The sequence below is a fragment of the Corapipo altera genome, unplaced genomic scaffold (genome assembly GCF_003945725.1).
Source record: "Corapipo altera isolate COAL_440 unplaced genomic scaffold, ASM394572v1 64, whole genome shotgun sequence".
Classification (NCBI taxonomy): Eukaryota; Metazoa; Chordata; class Aves; order Passeriformes; family Pipridae; genus Corapipo; species Corapipo altera.
In genome coordinates, this window is record NW_020884893.1 from 5,885,999 (window position 1) to 5,904,358 (window position 18,360).

The 18,360-nt window shown below is 44.2% G+C and overlaps 2 protein-coding genes across 2 annotated transcripts; one reads left to right on the forward strand and one right to left on the reverse strand.

Moving 5' to 3' along the window:
• Window positions 1-1,069: 1,069 nt before the first annotated feature.
• Window positions 1,070-10,212, forward strand: NELFCD (negative elongation factor complex member C/D). Its single transcript, XM_027645808.1, has 15 exons — window positions 1,070-1,183; window positions 1,829-1,944; window positions 2,129-2,238; window positions 3,259-3,368; window positions 3,693-3,800; window positions 4,364-4,516; window positions 5,320-5,450; window positions 5,896-6,061; window positions 6,688-6,822; window positions 7,032-7,171; window positions 7,520-7,634; window positions 7,953-8,048; window positions 8,245-8,385; window positions 8,744-8,873; window positions 9,286-10,212. The coding sequence occupies exons 1-15, from the start codon at window positions 1,118-1,120 to the stop codon at window positions 9,318-9,320; spliced, it is 1,752 nt and encodes a 583-aa protein (XP_027501609.1). The 5' UTR covers window positions 1,070-1,117; the 3' UTR covers window positions 9,321-10,212.
• Window positions 10,213-10,480: 268 nt separating this feature from the next.
• Window positions 10,481-15,669, reverse strand: CTSZ (cathepsin Z). Its single transcript, XM_027645813.1, has 6 exons — window positions 15,497-15,669; window positions 14,860-15,023; window positions 12,948-13,127; window positions 12,217-12,367; window positions 11,823-11,985; window positions 10,481-11,351 (listed from the first exon to the last, which is right to left on the reverse strand). Exons 1-6 carry the CDS (start codon window positions 15,637-15,639, stop codon window positions 11,238-11,240), a joined length of 915 nt encoding a protein of 304 aa, XP_027501614.1. The 5' UTR covers window positions 15,640-15,669; the 3' UTR covers window positions 10,481-11,237.
• Window positions 15,670-18,360: the final 2,691 nt, after the last annotated feature.

Below are 18,360 nucleotides of genomic sequence, written 5' to 3' on the forward strand. Positions count from 1 at the left end.
ATACAACTGAAGAACAGGAGTGGATCTGAAGAGGGACAAAGGGACTCTGTTTCTCTCACATGGTCTCAGTAATGCCCATCTCCTGCCTGAGGCCACGTTCTGTGATCAGTTTTCATTTTAGACTTAGCCCATCTTCATCTGTCTGTAATTCCTAGTCCTAGTTTATTAACTCTTTTTTTTTTTTTTTTTTTTTTTTTTTTTTAGATCAAAGACTTCAGGATTTTGTCTTAGGCTGAAAGTAAGACCCAAACACTTCAAATGTTACTTAACGTTATTCTCTGGCAAGTTTTGGATAATCAGAGCTACACCCATGCTGGGCCTCAAACTTTATTATTAAAAGCTGGTCCTAAAGATCTTACCACTTTCATTCCTCAAAGTTATCCTTCCTTTCCTCCCTCCCCCCTCTTACTTTTTAGTTTTCCAATTCTACCATAAATTTCATTATTTCTATCAACTTGCTGTTGTTCACCATCCTTTTGACACTTCACAAAGTGTGAGGGAGGGAACTGCTGTTACCCAGCTGCAGCCAGGACAGCACATCCCATGGAGCTGCACACCCCATGGAGAACACATCCCATGGAACTGAACATCCTATGGAGCTGCACATCCCATGGAGAACATATCCTATGGAGCTGCACATCCCATGGAACTGCACATCCCATGGAGAACACATCCCCTGGAGCTGCACATCCCATGGAACTGCACATCCTATGGAGCTGTACATCCCATGGAGAGCACATCCCATGGAGCTGCACATCCCATTTTTCCCTCTTCCCTTGCAATTCCCGTCCGATTGTCGCTGCGCTGGGACGCTCTGGGAGGTCTGGCAGAGCAGGGCAGGGCAGGGCAGGGCTCCTTTCCCCCCCTGACGTTGCTCCCCCCCGACTGTGCCGTGTCCCGCCCGTCTCCCCGCAGGCCGTGCCCGGGACGAGCACCTGACCCGAGGGTGTCCGGGCTCCCTTCCCCGCCCATCCCGGGCTCCCTCCGCCCATCCCCGGCTCCCTTCCCCGCCCATCCCGGGCTCCCCTCCCCGCCCATGGCGGCCGCCCCGCCCCCGCCCCGCCGCCATTCGGCGCCGCCCCGCCCGTTCCGGCTGCGGGAGGAGCCGGGAGGAGCTATGGAGGACGCGGATTACTTCGAGGGCAGCGCGGCCGAGTGGGGCAGCGAGGCGGACGGGGGCGCGGTGAGGGCCCGGGGGAGCCCCGGGAGCGGGGCCGAGGGGCAGCCCCGGGCGGGTCCCAGAGCGGCCCCCGGGCCCGCCCGCCCTGCGGCTCCGAGCTGAGGCGAGGAGCGCCCAGTGCCGGTGCGGGCGGTGTGGCCTGGGGCTGCAGGGGGGCTACAGGGAGGGATCCAGCTGCAAACCCTAAAACTTGGTCACCTTATCCCTCTCTGCAACCACCTGGAAGGAGGCTGTAGCCGGGTGGGAGTCGGGCTCTGCTCCCAGGCAACCAGCGACAGGACGAGAGGACACAGGCTTAAGCTGTGCCAGGGGAGGGTTGGGTTGGACATTAGGAAGAATTTCTTCGCGGAAGGGGTGATTAGACCTTGGAGTGGGGTGCCCAGGGAGGTTTCGAGTCTCCATCCCCTCAGGTGTCCAAGGACGTGGCACTCAGTGCTCAGGACTGGGTGACAAGGTGGGCATCGGGCACAGGGTGGACTTGATGGTCTCAGAGGTCTTCTCCAACCTCAGTGATTCTGTGATTCTCCATTAAGAAGCTCTGTTCGTGCGGGGAGCAGGTGGATGTGTTTCTGTGGGAAAAAGTGGCCTAAATAGTATGGGGGGAGACAGGACAGGAGAGGGATGTGACTCGACTGTACTTGTGAACAGCAAGATGATGAGGATGGGGAGGGAGAAGATGATGCTGAAGTCCAGCAAGAGTGCCTGAAGAAATTTTCAACCCCTGACTATATAATGGAGCCGTCTATCTTTAACACGTTGAAGAGGTGAGTGTGACATGAAGTGTGTTATGGAGCACATTATGTGTGTTAGAGGTGTGGTGTTGTCACTTTGTATGGAAGTGCGTGTGAAAATGTACAAATGGTGCTATTGTTTTCCCTTTAGTTAGAGTTCAACTGGTTTTTACTTTTTGATTTGACTCAAATAGTTCTTTTGTAATCCTTTCATCAGGTATTTCCAAGCAGGAGGTTCTCCAGAGAATGTAATCCAGCTCCTCTCTGAAAACTACACTGCAGTGGCACAGACTGTAAATTTGCTGGCAGAGTGGCTCATTCAAACAGGTACAATAAGTGATACAGTATAGTTTGGGTCTATAGTCTTTCTTTTGTCAGAAATATCTGAATCAGTACCAAATTTGATCATATATAGGAAATGGATTGTTATAAAGTTGTCATCTACTATGTGGCTAAACCCTTTATAATAATATGTTTATTCTGCTCAGAGAATAATGAAGTAATCTGTTGATGAACAGTTTGAAATGCCAGCAGGCTGTGTTATAAAGACTTTTTATAGTTGAAACAACTGCATAAGATAGTTTCTTTTTGTTTTCACCCAAAGAGCAAGAGGGCTATTACATAGATAGTGTTAGAAATGTTTGATATTTTGTAATAGAATAAATAATTTAAATTGAAAAAAACAATTACCTTGTTGCTAGTTACTATTCCTTCTCAGTGTATCAGTGGTTACACTAAGGATTCTCATATAGAGAAGCTGTATTCTCTGAGACAAGAATTAAGCCTCTTGCAAGACATATTCAGCATTATCTTGTGGTATCTCTGTCCCTCAGTTAGTGTAAACTTTTGTTTACAAATCACCAGAATTACTATTCTCTGAGTTCAGAAACTTAGAACTACTTACTATTATTTGTATATTGTTTTATAGAAGACTATTAAAGCTACTGATGGCCAGTATATTAAAAAGATGAACTTTAGTCTGTAGTAGAGTGGATTTGTTCCCCAGCCCTGCTGATCCCTTTTGTGGTTCAGGTACACTTGCATTTTGGTATCATGCCCAGTACCAGTCCTTTGGGATGGCTGACATTGCTGTTTGTGTGTCTGATGCGGAGGGTGAGAGAAAGGGACTAGTGTGACCTGCTTATCATCCTAAACATTTAGGAAAAAAAGGTAGAGAATCTGTAAATCTGTCTGTATCAGTATGGCTCAATAGTAGAACTGATGCCTCTCCTCTGATCCTGTGTTGGTAAGTTTGGGAGTAGTTTCTGTTTTCACTGGAAAATGTAAGGTGTTGCTGCCATGTGTGATTGGACTGCATCTGCCAAGCTTTCTGTTCCTTCTCTACAGGTGTTGAGCCAATGCAAGTTCAGGAGACTGTAGAAAACCATTTAAAGAGCTTACTTATCAAGCATTTTGACCCTCGGAAAGCAGATTCCATCTTTACAGAGGAAGGAGAGGTGTGCATGGAATCCATGTTGCTGTCTCTGCTCGAGTGGGTCCTCCCTAAATGCCTTCATCCGATGGAGTAGCAGATGGTGGGGGAAGGGAAATCGTATCTTCAAAACTCTTTGTTTTAAGAAAAAACTGGTTTTAGAAAACCAGCTCTGTCTCACTGGAGTCCTCAGAGGTTTAGAGAACTTGGAAACTTGGAATGCATCCTTTGTAATAAATTTTTGTAGAAAATTTACCTCACAGGACTCCTGAGAGGTAAAAGCCTTACTTTTAATGATCTTGACAAGTAGATATTGTTAAGTTGCTCTCTGTTGCTCTGATCTTTTCAGACTCCAGCCTGGCTTGAGCAAATGATAGCACATACAACGTGGAGAGATCTCTTTTACAAATTGGCAGAAGCTCATCCTGACTGTTTAATGCTTAATTTTACTGTGAAGGTACTACACTCAAGTCTAATAAATAAGAATATTCATAAAGGGATGGTTGTTCTGGCTTCAAATATTAGCTGTGGTCTTGCTTGTGTCTTTTATGTATTCCTACTAATAGAACTTATTGGTGGGAGGAGTTGTGCTATAAGTTACAAACAGTACATGTAGTTTCCTGATTTGAAGTACTGCTTTTTGAGGTTTTTTTGGACTGTGGCTTTTATTTCCTTTTTTTTAATATATATTTGTGAAAATTTTTTGCTTGGTTTGTTTGGTTTTTTTCCCTTTGGTCTGTATTTGAAAATCCTGGGTTTCTGGTGCAGTGGAATGTTTCAGTCACTTCTGTATGTTTCTGGGACAAAAAATGTTATATCTTGCTGTGCTCTGGAATAGTTTATGTTATTATGGTTTGCTTTATTTTTACTACATCTTTATTGGTTTCCTTTTCTGTAAACTGTGATATGAACGTAATTCCAATAAGTGTATGCAAGGTGAATCTTGCATTTTGTATGTTCTTCTAGACTTGTTAGGATATCTGAAATATAAATAACAAGTTTTTTATGATGTTTTTGTAGCTTATATCTGATGCTGGATATCAAGGGGAAATAACCAGTGTTTCAACAGCATGTCAGCAACTAGAAGTATTTTCCAGAGTCCTGCGTACATCTCTGGCAACAATTTTGGATGGAGGAGAAGAAAACCTTGAAAAAAACCTCCCTGAGTTTGCTGTAAGTTGTTTTTTGGGATTTTGTTTGTTTGTTTTGTTGGAGGTTTTTTTTGAGGTTTTGGGTTTTTTCCTTTTTATGTGGAAAAAGAAGTGTTTTCCTTTCTGGTTAGGAGATATGGATCAGTGTGAGGTCGTAGACAGTCTTGATTTCCTGCAAGATCTTGAGAAGGTGTATCTGAGTTAAAACCCAGAAATCTATGCTTTTTGGTTGTTCTGTGACCAGGAATTCCTTGGGTTGCTTCTGTGACACTTCTTATATTTATTATCATCATCATCAATGGATTGGAAAATGGTGAAGGTAGAAATGTCGTCTTTCACATTTAATGTGAAACACTAAGATCAGTCTTGTCAGACCCTTGGCAAATTACAATAATTATTTTATCATCCACATCAATGTGAAAGCTGCCACCTGAATCAACCCACCATATGTTCATATGTTGTGAAATAACCTGATGGTTTTTGAGTGACTTTGTACTTCTCATACTGTTTAAATACTGCAGAGAAAGTGCCGAGTGTAAGTAAAAGAGATTTCCCTCTCAGTTTTGGCATTTAAGAAATGAAGTTATCAATTTAGCCATTTCTTCGTGCTTGGTATCAATGCTTTATTCTATCAGTTCTTTATTCTTGGCTGTTGGGTTTTTGGTTTTGTTGCTTAGTTTTTTGTGTGTTGTTTTGGTTTGGTTTTTTTTTCCTTTGCAATTTTGCCGTTTGTTTTTGCCCTTCGCTCTCACGACAATGTAACCACAGCAGAAGGCTGGGAAGTTCCTTGTTGACTGGTAAGCTTTGTGCTGTGTGCTTTCACAGAAGATGGTGTGCCATGGGGAACACACTTACCTTTTTGCCCAGTCCATGATGTCCATCCTGGCCCAGGAGGAGCAGGGAGGGTCGGCTGTCAGGAGGATCGCTCAGGAGGTGCAGCGATACGCCCATGAGAAGTAAGTGGGAAGTACACTATTAGTTAAAATAGAAGTCACCAGAATCTGCAAACTGCTGTCTTTTGCTCATCTTAGTTACCTTTTACTGGCAAAAGGAGAATCCTTAGCTGCAACACAGCAGCTCTTGTAGCAGGCTTTCGTCTGTAGAACAGCAGAAAAGTTCAGTGCGATTTCAGGGCGACCCGAAATTGGAAAAGCAAAGAAGTGAAGTTTCTGTCTACTAAGAAATATGTATTTTTACTGTTCTGTGAACATCTTAAAAACAAACTGTACTTACCCAGAACAAGGGGTTCAGCCCTAAGGCATTGCATTCCAAAGGATGTGCCTGTTGACACAGTGAGGCTTAAACTAAAATGTCTGAATTAAGGAAATAAGTCACTGAATTAAGAAAATAAGTCACTGGATTAAGAAAATAAGTCACTGTGTGTGTCTGCTCTTCATGCAGAGGCCATGATGCCAGTCAGATCACTCTAGCACTGGGTACTGCAGCCTCCTATCCCCGAGCATGTCAGGCTCTTGGTGCAATGCTGTCCAAAGGAGCTCTGAATCCAGCAGATATCACTGTCCTGTTCAAAATGTTTACAAGCATGGACCCACCTCCAGTAGAACTGGTTAGTAGTTACCTGTTTATAACCTCTGATACTTATTTCTATTGCAGTAGCACTCAGAAACGTGATGTCTTGTTGTGCTAAGTGTTGTATGGACACAAAAATTATAGTAGCACTCGTCCCTCTATAATTGTAAGTAATGTCTAAATGTGAAACTGCTACTTGTATTCTGTTTTGCATTACCTTCCTGGTATTTTTGTTGGTTTTTTTAATTATTCCAAGTTGTCCTTTTACATATAGTTAAATTAAAGAAATTTGCAAGAGGACATAAAGGTGGCAACGAATTAAATCTTTTGATCAAAAACCTGCCCACTTCTGCAGTTTCTTATAAGCAGGCCTAAATGACACATTTCATATTTCTCACTGCCTCATTCTAACATAGATTCTGGTCACAAATATGATGGCATTTAGATACTTTAGCAATATAGTCTGTAATTCTGTTTTCCTTTTTTTTAATTTTTATTTTTTTTCCGTAAAACTTTGGGTCTCTTCAGAAAACTGTCTGACCTACTCTCAAGGGGAAGTATGTGTTATCTCTTTCTGTGTGAGATATATCAGATGCAAAACCCATATTTTTAATCACCTCTCCTAATTCTCAGGCTCTGACAGACAATTCATTTTCTTCACAGATTCGAGTACCTGCCTTTCTGGACCTCTTCATGCAGTCCTTGTTTAAGCCAGGTGCTAAGATCAACCAGGACCACAAACATAAATATATTCACATACTGGCTTATGCAGCCAGTGTGGTAGAGATGTGGAAAAAGGTAATGCTCAGCTCTGTGAATAACATTATTTTTACCTACAGCAGCCTGACTGTGCTGCAGGAAATGCGTGGTCATGAAGTTACTTATTTGAATATAAACTGTTTCTGGCTTCAGCTGCCATGACTAAAGAATGTAGAACCTGATGATCAAATACTACCATAGAAGTATATTCACAACTCTTGCATTCAAACTGTGCAATAATTTTTCAGAACAAGAGAGTCAGCATAAACAAGGACGAACTCAAGTCGACTTCAAAAGCCATTGAAACTGTTCACAATCTGTGTTGCAATGAGAACAAAGGAGCATCAGAGTTGGTTGCAGAGCTGAGCACCCTCTATCAGTGCATCAGGTGAGCAGAGAGGCTGGTCCCAAGCTTCAGTTGTTGGAAGAAAAGTATTATTTAGGAGAGGCAGTGCTGCTAAAGGGAGATGTCTTTATGGGCTGCTCTGTGAGGGTATCCTCACTCTAGAATATGTGAAGATGTGGTCTGAAAGCAGCTTTCAGAATTGTCCATCTGACTCTCTGGAATCTCTCATGAAGACATAAATCCTGCCTTTCACACGCAGCTTGTCATCTTTGGGTCACAGAACATGCTTTTCTGTGCCACTGGGAAAAGGTGACAGATTACTTTGTCTTCCTAGTAAAGCTTTCCTTTATTTTTCATGCTCCTGTGCTGAAGTGATCTCTCTTTCTGTAGGTTCCCAGTGGTGGCTATGGGTGTGCTGAAGTGGGTGGATTGGACAGTGTCAGAACCACGATACTTCCAGCTGCAGACTGATCACACTCCAGTTCACCTGGCACTATTAGATGAGGTAAGAATGTATCTGAAGCTTTGCTGGAGAGCAAGAACAATTTTGATTGCTTGTAACAACCAGTCCATTGAATGCCTGTTGTTTGCAGTAAGTCACTAAATATAGAGATGAATCTATTCGGAGTTAATTATTTGTTTTTTTCAGCCCAGCATTATTTACACTAGGAAAACTTGGGCATCAAAGAAAGAAATGGTAGAATAGTTCTCTAAATGAATTTCCATTTGGCATGAACATCAATGTAAACTTGTCTAATAAAGACTGCTGCATTGGTTTTTAAATTGCAGTTCTGAGCATCTGACTTTGCTGCCTTGTTTGCAGATCAGTACATGCCATCAGCTGCTTCATCCCCAAGTCCTACAACTTCTTGTCAAGCTCTTTGAAACAGAACATTCCCAGCTGGATGTGATGGAGCAGGTGACTCTCAAAGGATGCAGTATTTGTGTTCCTTCATATTAGTTACACTTGTTGAAGTTAATGGCTTTTGCTGTCAGAGCAGTTTGGGACTGTGGTCATGGTTAAAACGTAACATATCAGATACTGAAGCGATAAAAATCGCAGGCTTCTGAGAGGAAGTTCTGATCTGTTGGTTCTTCCCTCCCTGCACCACCAGCTGGAACTGAAGAAGACTCTCTTGGACAGGATGGTGCACTTGCTCAGCCGAGGGTACGTCCTGCCCGTTGTCAGCTACATCCGCAAATGCCTGGAGAAGCTGGACACGGATATCTCGCTCATCAGATACTTTGTGACAGAGGTCAGTGGCAAAAACTGCGTTTACTGACATCTAAAGTTTAATATTAGTTGTATGTGTTTGGATATTAAATCAGCTTGCCTTGGATTCAGAAATGTTTCAAGTTCTGAGAGCAGATTCTGAGCAATGTATGTGTATCAGTATTCACGAGGATGTGACTTAGTCCTACTAACTCCTGACTTCTGGAATTAATAAGGTACTGGACAGAGTACCTCAAGAATACCTAGCTAATTATTTGTATGGAGAACAAGAGGTCCTAAGTGCAAGTACTTGTATGCTTTCAAGACTAGTATGTGAATTAAATATTGTCTCTACTACCCCTGTAAGTGGAAGAGTAATCTGGTTTTTTCTGCTGTTTCAGGTGCTTGATGTGATTGCTCCTCCATATACCTCAGACTTTGTACAGCTTTTTCTTCCCATCTTGGAGAATGAAAGTATTGCAGGTACTATAAAAACAGAAGGTGAACATGATCCTGTCACTGAGTTCATAGGTAAGTCCATTTATTCCTTGCACACCTGCTTCCATTTGTGTATGTTACAACTGCAAATAATGTTTAGGAGGAGGATTTCTAAAAATTACTGCCAGATATTTTGACAGACAGCTTCCCTTTTAGGGGCCTATGTTTAGCAATTTTCCTGTAATCAAGAATCTGGGGGTTGTAGTGAGGAACTGGAGATAAATACTGCTTTTTGAGAACTAGCATTGCAGTAAGGAAAGGAGAGGAAGGGAAGTAGTCTGTCATAATACACTGTATTCTGTCATAATACCCTCATATCCTAAAACAAAAACATCTTCCAGACCCTAATTATTTACATAATGCAGAAATCCACATGCAAGCAGATAAATCACTGACTCAGAGTAATGTACTGAACACTGTCTCTTTTTTTTTTTTTCTTTTTAAGCTCATTGCAAATCTAACTTTATTATGATGAACTAAGCAGTGGAAAGTATCAAGACTGCAGAGCACGATCACTACTTTGCCACCCTCTCCACCAGTAAGGTTCTGTAAGTGGGCAGTGCAGCAGCAAAAAGAAAACAACAACAAGACCAACAAAAGTAACAAAATAAGGAGGAAAGGGCTGAAGGGCATTTGATTGACTTGAAGTTCCTATCAGAGGACTGTTTGTTTTTCCTATCAGAGAACTGTTAATGTAATTTAGCAAATGGAGTAATACTGAAGGATTTTCTGTTGTTCCACAAATCAGTATAAATCTGAATGTTCTGAAGGGGAGAGCAAGAGAGAAACAGATTTGTTTAAAAGAACGTTATTTTTGTTACTTAGTGAATTTGGCACTCATTCTTTGTGTGATGCCCAGAACCTGAAGAGTGGGGAAGGTAGTTCCTACTAAAAACACTTTGCAGATAATTCTCTGAATACATCTTGAATGCTCTAGGCTTTGATATTGCAAGTTGTAAAAAAAGGGATTTGTGTGATTAGCTCTGTGCAGCAGAGAAGCCCCACTGCCTCTTTCTCCCCTTTGCATTCTATTAGAATTCTAAATATCCTACATGTTTACTGCTATGAAAAAACCCATTTTGTGCAACACAAGTGGATAGTTTTCTAGTGGGAGATGAACTCTATGTGTGTGTTACCTTTCAGAATCTATTTTCTGGTAAATAGATGCATCAGATGTTACTGGTAAGTTTAATTACCATGTCAGAATTCCACTGCTGTCCAAGAAGATGAATGTGTGCAGAAGTTTCATTATTGTTTCTTGTGGCTTTGTTTTTATAATTACCTCTGCTCTGTCCTGGTTGATGCCAAACAGTGGGGGATACACCCAAGAATAAGAATTACCTTTAAATAAAGGTGTTTTTTCTTTTCCAGAGATATCTTTCAAAGTTTCGTTATTCATTTATGGAATTCTGAGCTACCCTGACAATTCTTGAAACAGCAGCCAGTGGTTTAGATTCTGAACTCTGCTGCTGTACAGACTGTTGTCAATCAGGCCTTTCACAAGGAAAAATCCAGTAAAAGCAGCACCATCCTGGATAAGCTTTGGGCAGCTGGCCTAGACCTAAGACAGCTTAAGTACAACAGGGGGAGACAACCAAGCACAGGAATTAATAAGCTCTTATAATAAATATCCCAGTCAGTTATGAGAAAAAGTGTTTATTAAATGCAGTTAACAATGCCAGTTAGTAACATTTGCTATGGCACTGATTTGTCACTTAAAAGACTAAGGAAGGGAATTTGCCTCATTTCTTCAAATTAGTGAGGAGTTCTGAGTTATGGCAATTTATCCTTTGCCTCTAGGAGAAAAATGGCACAGTCAATCACAGATTAAAGCAAGGAATTTGAGCAAAGACTAATTAAGAAATGTTTAGACCATCTTTTGATCAAAGTAATTCCCACTATATCATTTTGATGGATAAAAGCAACTACATGCCTTTCCACCACCTCTGCTTCACCAGAAGGCCAAGGAAAGAGGGGATTTAGTTTTTTAATTTATCATGTCCAGAATTAGTTTTGGTTTTTTTCATCATCTCAGTACTGTCAGAGAATTTAAAATAAGCTCTAGACCCAAATATTGAGTATACTTTTTCCTTTCCAGTACACCTACATAATTTGTATTTAAAAAAATAGATATTTACACATACAGGTTCTGTGATTAAGTCAGTATGATTTCAGTACTGTGCATCAAGACAGACAACTCTTTCATGGGCAAATTAATTGTAAATAACTATCTCAAGGCAGCTCTGTATTTTTTGAAGCACTTGTGTGGTACTATCTGGGCTAATTTTGCAGAACTGCCTGATGGTGTAGAACCGTGAGAGAGTCTTAGACAAAAAAGGGTTGTGTGGGGAAGCTTCCAAACAAAGTAGTTCCTAAACAAATACGTACAATGTAGAATCAAGGAAGTATAGGATCTCCATATGTACAGTCCTCTTCAATAGCAAGATTGTAGTCTGCTCCTCTCCCACCTTTGTAGGCACTTGTCACAATTCTCAGCCACCCTCTTTCGCCCTGTAAGAGATTGAATTTGCATTGTAAATTGGAAAACACAACTACAGAAAATGTAGATTGTTGAGTCCGTTCTGTCTTCCAAATATGAATTATTTATAAGTGAATGTAGGCATTCACTCAAGAGGAAGTATAACACTGCGTTCATGGGGCAGCCTGCTTTGGTGGATTTACATCCCACTCATCCATTCCAGGTGTGTGACTCGATTCTTGCCTACAACTAAAGTAATTTGACATTTGCCCACAACAGGAGCTGCACAGAAGGGCAGAATTTGGGACTGAGTTGACATCAAGTAGCTTTGGATGAATATCCTTGTCTCCAGCTTCGTTAAGTTTCATTTTTAAACTGTTAGTCTGGTTCAAAAATTTTAGGTTTTGTATCCACAGGCCATCTCTGCAGCTTCTGCTCTGTGATAAGCCCCACCTTCCCTCCAGAGTGATCCTACAGATGTGTTTGTTCCTCTGCTTCCTTACCCAGGGTTCCCCCCACGAGTTCCGGACAATCCAATACTCTGTCCCATTTTCCACGCCCCAGCCGGCCACGGACACGATGTGATTCACTGTGGGAGAGGGGTTGTACTCTGTGTAGAGGCCTCCTGTGTAGGCATCCAGCTTCTCAGTAGCCATGATACCACAGCTGTAATAAAGCAGAGAAAGGAGTTTTTATACCAGGGGATCAGGGCAGGGGCCTGGCTACAAAACAGTTTTGAATTCTGAGCTCAGCTGATGTACAAACAAGCTGAAGTCTGCATAGCAGTGCAGAGCTGCTCTCATATGCTAGAGTGGAAAACTACACTGCAGTCACCAGACTGAGCTTCAGGTATTTTTACCCCAATATTAGTTGTAGATAAACATTTTTCTTTTTTACCTAATTGGCCCATTAGTGTAGATTTCTGCCATCATTTTTTCTCGTCCACTGACAGACCCATAGTCAGCAACTTTCCACAGAGTGTAGTTCTTGATCACGTGACATTCTCCAAAAGTGACACAAGTCCCACACTGGTTGAACTTCTTACACTCTGTAAAACAGAATTGAGATTATCACTGCAGGAGGGTGCTTTTCTTCAAGTGAATTAAAGATAGGACACTAAGTTTTTTTTTAACTTATGTGAGACAGATATTAATAATATGTCTTCTCTCTAGTGAACTAAATACCTTTCTGAAAACCGCAATTTAAGTCCCTACTATCTCTAGTTACTATTTTTTAGTCCATACACACAAGTGCTTTGATGAGAACATGCCTCTCCATAGATAGAGAAATCATTCCAGTCATACATGACCAGACAAAGGTTAAATTTCTCCTTTGTTTAGCTTGAGGTGACACTTGTAAATATTTCAGTACATTAGAGATTGTGTGTCACAGATTTAAGAGATTAAATTAAAACAATTTAGCTGTCCAGACTTGCCTGGGCATGTTTTAGTGCTACACTGTCTGTCTGGAGTAAGGACAGACACACACAGGCCTGTAAAGAAAACCTGTTCTGTCAGTCAAACAGCAGCAACCAGTATTCTGAAAACCCAATAAACTCTTTTTTTTTTAATATACTAAGATCTGTTAAACCTGGAGAGGAGTCCTGCAGCAAAGCAAAGGCACCATACTTTGGTCCTTGGCCTGGTAGTTGTTGCAGGTCTCGTCGGGAATGCCGTGGTCGTGGGCGTACATCCAGACCCCGGAGTGGTCTCCCCCTTCACAGGACCCGGCGTCAGCACAGTCAATGACATTCTGAACAGAGAGGTAGGCAGAGGGCCATGCTCCTTTCCTCTTTATGTTGATTCTGTCTGTAAAGAGAAGAAATTGGGGTTTGTGAGTGGAATATGTGGGTGGCTACACTTTGCGAGTAGTGTTCAAACTGTCTCCTTTTCTTTGAACCTGTAGCTGTTTCCAGACAACAGCACTTGTGGTTGCAAAACCCTCCACTATCAGCACTGAGGCACAGCATGACCTAATTCAAACCACAGGCTGAGTTATTAGTGGGGGTTTCCAATAGAAGGGTTATTTTCCACTAAAAACTCAGCAAAAATATGCAGATGAGTAAGATCTGTCTAAAGCCTTGAAGAGCCCTAGACCTCTTTTACTTCAAGCTTCTGAAAACTTCAGATCTGTTTCGTGGCTTTGACAGCAAAGAGTTTTCAAATACACATCATAAAACCAGCTCTCACCAGCATCTCTCACAGAGTAGAGATTTATGCATAAGCCCACACAAGTCACTGGCTCTGAGACAGTCTAAAAGCAAGGAAAAGCTTTCAGAATTAACTCCTTGCTGTTACACCAACATCTCACTGTCATCCTGCCATCTCAGACAGGCATTGCCACCCTGCTGCCTTATTTTGTCAGAAATCAGCTTACTTGGCAGAAAAGCTTCCTGATGGGTATTTATAAACTGCTTCTCACCCCGCATTAACAGTCTTAACTGTGCCACCCTGGTACTTGTAATCCTATTAGTACTAACAACATTCAAATATACTTGGACAGAACTGGGAACTATTATGCCAGACTAGTCTTAATGAAGAAAAAAAAAAAAAGGAATGAATGCTTTAAACTACTCACAAAAATTAAGAAAAAAAATACCCTGATTTTTAAAACTACACGTTGGCATACCTACATATTAAGTTTTAACCAAAGTTATATAATTAACAAGTTGCTGTATTTTACCTATCCTAGTACTTCACTACATTCTGACAGGTATCACACATCTGAATTCTTGTACCTCTTAGGAATGTATCCCTCATGATTCCTGCTGTCTGCTCACACTTGCACTGTCTTCCCCTTTCTGCACAGTTTCCTCTATCTGTCCTTCACAGTCCATCTTCTTACAGCCTCCCTATGCAAACAGTACTTCTGCAGCATGTAAATCATGTGTTCTCTATAGAGAATTTACTTCACCTGTAGCAAACCACTACTTCCCTTTTCCTAAGCAGAAGTTTGATACGAAGATTGCTGCTGAAACCAGATTGTCTGTGTGCTGTGATAGTTCATTTGAATAACAGGCCTCCTGAAACAAATACCCCTCGGGCCCTCCCCACAAGAGGCAACTTCTTTCGTTTCCTCATTCCCAGGAAGGGCTGGAGCACTTGTTCTGCAGCTGCAGCACAGGCTGAGGTACCACAAAAGGGAGGGAGACACAAGAACTGCTTGTGCATCTGCTGCTGCCATGGAGGAGAGGGTAGAACCCCCCGTTCTTACCCGCAGGAGCTGTGAACACATTCCTTCTGCAAACAGGTTTCTAAGCATGCCAGTGCTCCCCTCGCACCGTTTGGAGAGGGTGGGGACAGCCTCGCTCCACTTGCTTTCCCTACAGAAACCAAACCTCCTTCCCTTCAGCCTGGGCATTCCCACTGTTCCCGGTGTATTCACAGACATCTCGGCCCCGTTTTTTGCTGCAGTGACTTAGCACCTCGTCCTTACACCAGCTGCCGGTAACGTGAAGAAGATAAGCTGCCCTGGCCTCCGAAAACCACGGATTCCGGGGCGCGGGCAGCCCGGCGGGTGGGCAGGGGGTGCAGGGCGTACCTGCCAGGGCGCTGGTGCTGCCGTGGGCCCAGCAGGACCCGCAGTACTGCGGGATGTGCTGGTTCCGAGTGGTGCTCGCGTAGTTCACTCCATCCACGTTCCTCCAGTCCCAGCTCCGCGGCAGCGCCGACAGCTCCAGGTACTCGTGCGGGCGGGGGTACGTCCTGCGGCGGGGAGGGAAGAGGAACTACAGCGCCGGCATCCCCAGCCAGGTGAGGGGATTGCGTTTTTTTTTTTAAAAAATCGCGGATTCCGCGGAGTTTCGTAACGAGTGCCCGGCGGGCGGAGCGTGACCGGGCCCTGCCCCGCGGTCTCGTGACCGACACTGTCCCCGTGTGTCCCCCCCCGCCAACCCCGGCGGGGACAGAGCGGCCCCGGGACCCCCCGCACCGCCGGGGACCCCCCGATCCGGGTGGTGCTGGGGTTCCATGAGCTGCGGCTGCGCCCGGCCAGCCCTTCCCCAGGGCTGCTCTCCGAGGAGAGGCTGGATGGGGGCGGCTCCAGAGGGGACGGGGGGCAGCCCCAGCTCCAGAGGGTGGCCGGGGGGCAGCCCCAGCTCCAGGGGGTGGCCGGGGGACAGCCCCAGCGGGGACGGGGGCTGCCCCAGCCCCGGGGGGAACGGGGGAACGAAGCTCACCTGAGCCCGGGAGCCTTGCGCGGGGCTGGTTTGTAGCAGTGCTGCCCCTCCCTGAAGTAGAGCCCGGCGCGGGCGGGCGGGCACAGGCAGCCCCCCCAGAGCAGCAGCAGGACGGGCAGGAGCGGCTGGACCCGCGTGGCCATGCTGGGTCAGCGGCAGCTTCCTGGGACACGCGCTGGCACCGGGATTCAGGGGAGGGGCCGGAGGACAGGGCGGGGCCGGGGCGGGGCCGGGCGCCCTCACCTGCGGCGGGCGAGGGCCGTGGACCCTCCCCCGGGGTCCTCAGTCCGCGGGTATGGCCCCCTCTCAGGGAAAAGCTGCGCTCCAGGATGCCCAGGGCAGCCTCCCTGAGCCCTTCCCAAGGGCGGCTGATCGATCTGTAGGGATGAGGAACAAATCCGAGAGCCCGCGTTCTCTGCCCCCCCAGGGAAGTCTCCAGCTCACGCGCTCAAAAGTGAAGTAATTTGGTCACAGGGGTTGTGACAAGAGGACTCCTATCTGGGACAGGCCTATAGGTTCCTTTACCTTTGGCCTAACACCTCAGCATTGTGCCAGACTGTGACCAGGAACTGTGACACTGCAGAGAGCAGGCTGGGTTTTTTTGTTTGCTTGTCAGTCTCTTTTCCATATATTAACTGGAGCTTTCATGTTTGGTGAACAGGTTTAGTAAACCACAGACAGTTCTCCCCTCGTAGCTTTTCTTCCATAGTTCTCAGCACTTTTTGTAAAAGGCCTGGAGCAGAGCAGGAATGGAGCCTGACTGCTGGGCAGTTAATTTATTTGGCAACTCACCAAGTGCTCCAAACTCAACAGTGACAGTGGTTGTGGCAGTAGTGCCCAGGTAAAGGCACTGTGCAGCAGGTGAATTCACATCCTGAAGCCCCACGTTTTTGCCAGGTCATAGATCTGCAGTGAGAAGAAGGTAATGAACCGCTCAGTCTTCCACTGTCCTTGTACCAAAACCTATTTGTTTAATCACACGGGCTCATTACACTGATGATGACTTACAGTGGGCAATCCTGCCTTATTTCCTTGGACCACCTGCCAGAGCAAGGCAGGTTAAATAGTTTTACTTACTAATTGAAATGCAAATGTGAAGTGCTTTTTATTCCTGTTGTTTTTTTGGTATCATTCCTAAGGTTGATGCACCCAGCCCAGGTTAGTTGAGACTTGCATCAGCTCATCTGGTAGCCAGTCACAGATCTCTTTAAAATTATCTGGTGTCCTGTGGCCAGGCCTATCTCAAATTGAACAGGCTTTCTTCTCAACAATCTTCTTGGTTGCTCTGAAAAGCCAGTTCCTCCCAAGCAAACCATATTTAAAACACAAAAGGTATCCCAGAATGCCTCCCTGCACAGGCATTTTTGTTGCTAGTAGGCAGCCTTAAAAAAAAAAAAAAGAAACAACAAAACGATCAAAAAAATCAGAAACAACAACAAAAAAGCCCAGCAACCACAAAAACCTGGCTTGTTTGTGGTCTCAGCTTAAGGCCACGACCAGGGCTGTGGTATCTGGGGTCCGCTCCGAAGGCAATGGAAGCAGTTGGCAGCCTGATAATAGACACTGTGGGCCAGGCTGTGCCCAGTGCCAGGCTGCTCCTAATCTTCACTGTGCCAACAGTCCCTGGAGCCAGCCCATCCATGTTCCCTCCGGCCCTGAGGACGCTCCCCCGCTAATCTGCAGCGGCACATGTGTGGTGGCTGGGCCTGGGAAGTGCATTGGGAGTTAACAGGCTTGGGGTTACCCAGGGCTGAGGAGTGACAGGCCTGCAACAAGATCTACAGAGAAACAGGCTCCTCACAGACCACATCTGGGTAAAGCCAGGCTTGGAGGTTCACGGAAAAGCAGTTGGGGAGAAGGGGCAAAAGAGCCCCAAACCCACATCCGCTTCACAAACCATCCCAGGTACTTGGTGTCGTGTGCCATAATTTTTTAGACTCTATATGAAAGTGCTTCAGAGGAGGCACATGATTTCAGGGAGCTATTTCTAGCAAAAGAAAAACCCATATCAAGTGATTGCAAATTTCTTCCACTTCCCTTTTTCCCCCTTTCCTTGTATATGCATTCAGCCAGTGTATTTATTGCAGAAATTATTTTGCCAAACTTTCTGGACAGTGAATTAGCATCTTCAGCCTCTCCATAAGCTGTGTCTATTGTAGATGAATATATTCCGTAGTATTTATTTAGTGTCAGCAGCTCTCTGACACATGGTATCGAGGCAGCTTCCATCCAGAATGCAGCAACTGAATACACAGCTCAGAGTTGCACAACTACTTTTAGCTAAAGATCATTGGAGAAAACAAATATGTGCATGAATAAAATGAGATTTGCTTTCAAAGTAAATGTCCAAATAACCTTTTGAGAATTTTCTTAGGAAATTTTAGAAGACACCCACTGCCATTGTGGGATATATTGACAATGTGGAGATAGAACAGAATGGTTTGGTTATCTTGCTGAGTAAACTAAATGGCTTAGAGAATATTTATCTTCTGGAATATGATAAAATAATTGTGTTCTAAGGAAACAAAACTAATCTACCTGAACTGAGTCCTGCTTTTGTTGCTTTCTACTGTGGATACTCATAGCTTGGCAGAGGATGACAAATGTTTGCTCGCTACTCTTTTGCAATGCACTTTAGGTGCTAAACTGTCTTAGGAGCACTTGTCTGTTCCTTCATTGGCTGGTGGGAGAAGTGGAAGTCATATAGGGTGGGGGGGAAGTCTGGAATAAGCTGATTTTTCTTTTGAAACAATATGGAAGCGCAGAGGTTCCTTATCTCTAGCAACCCACAGAGTGGTAAAGTAGTAACTTTCAATGAGTCAAGTCCTTCCACTGTCACCATTTTATATAAAATAATTTGAGGT

Excerpts from the sequence above, each read along its gene's own strand:
- NELFCD (XM_027645808.1), top strand. The coding sequence starts at position 1,118 with ATGGAGGACGCGGATTACTTCGAGGGCAGCGCGGCCGAGTGGGGCAGC. Across the intron at positions 6,823-7,031 it reads TGGTAGAGATGTGGAAAAAG|AACAAGAGAGTCAGCATAAA; the intron begins GTAATGCTCAGC and ends ATAATTTTTCAG. Across the intron at positions 8,386-8,743 it reads TCAGATACTTTGTGACAGAG|GTGCTTGATGTGATTGCTCC; the intron begins GTCAGTGGCAAA and ends CTGCTGTTTCAG.
- CTSZ (XM_027645813.1), bottom strand. The coding sequence starts at position 15,639 with ATGGCCACGCGGGTCCAGCCGCTCCTGCCCGTCCTGCTGCTGCTCTGG. Across the intron at positions 15,024-15,496 it reads CGCAAGGCTCCCGGGCTCAG|GACGTACCCCCGCCCGCACG; the intron begins GTGAGCTTCGTT and ends TCCCCGCCGCAG. Across the intron at positions 11,986-12,216 it reads TACACTAATGGGCCAATTAG|CTGTGGTATCATGGCTACTG; the intron begins GTAAAAAAGAAA and ends GCTTTATTACAG.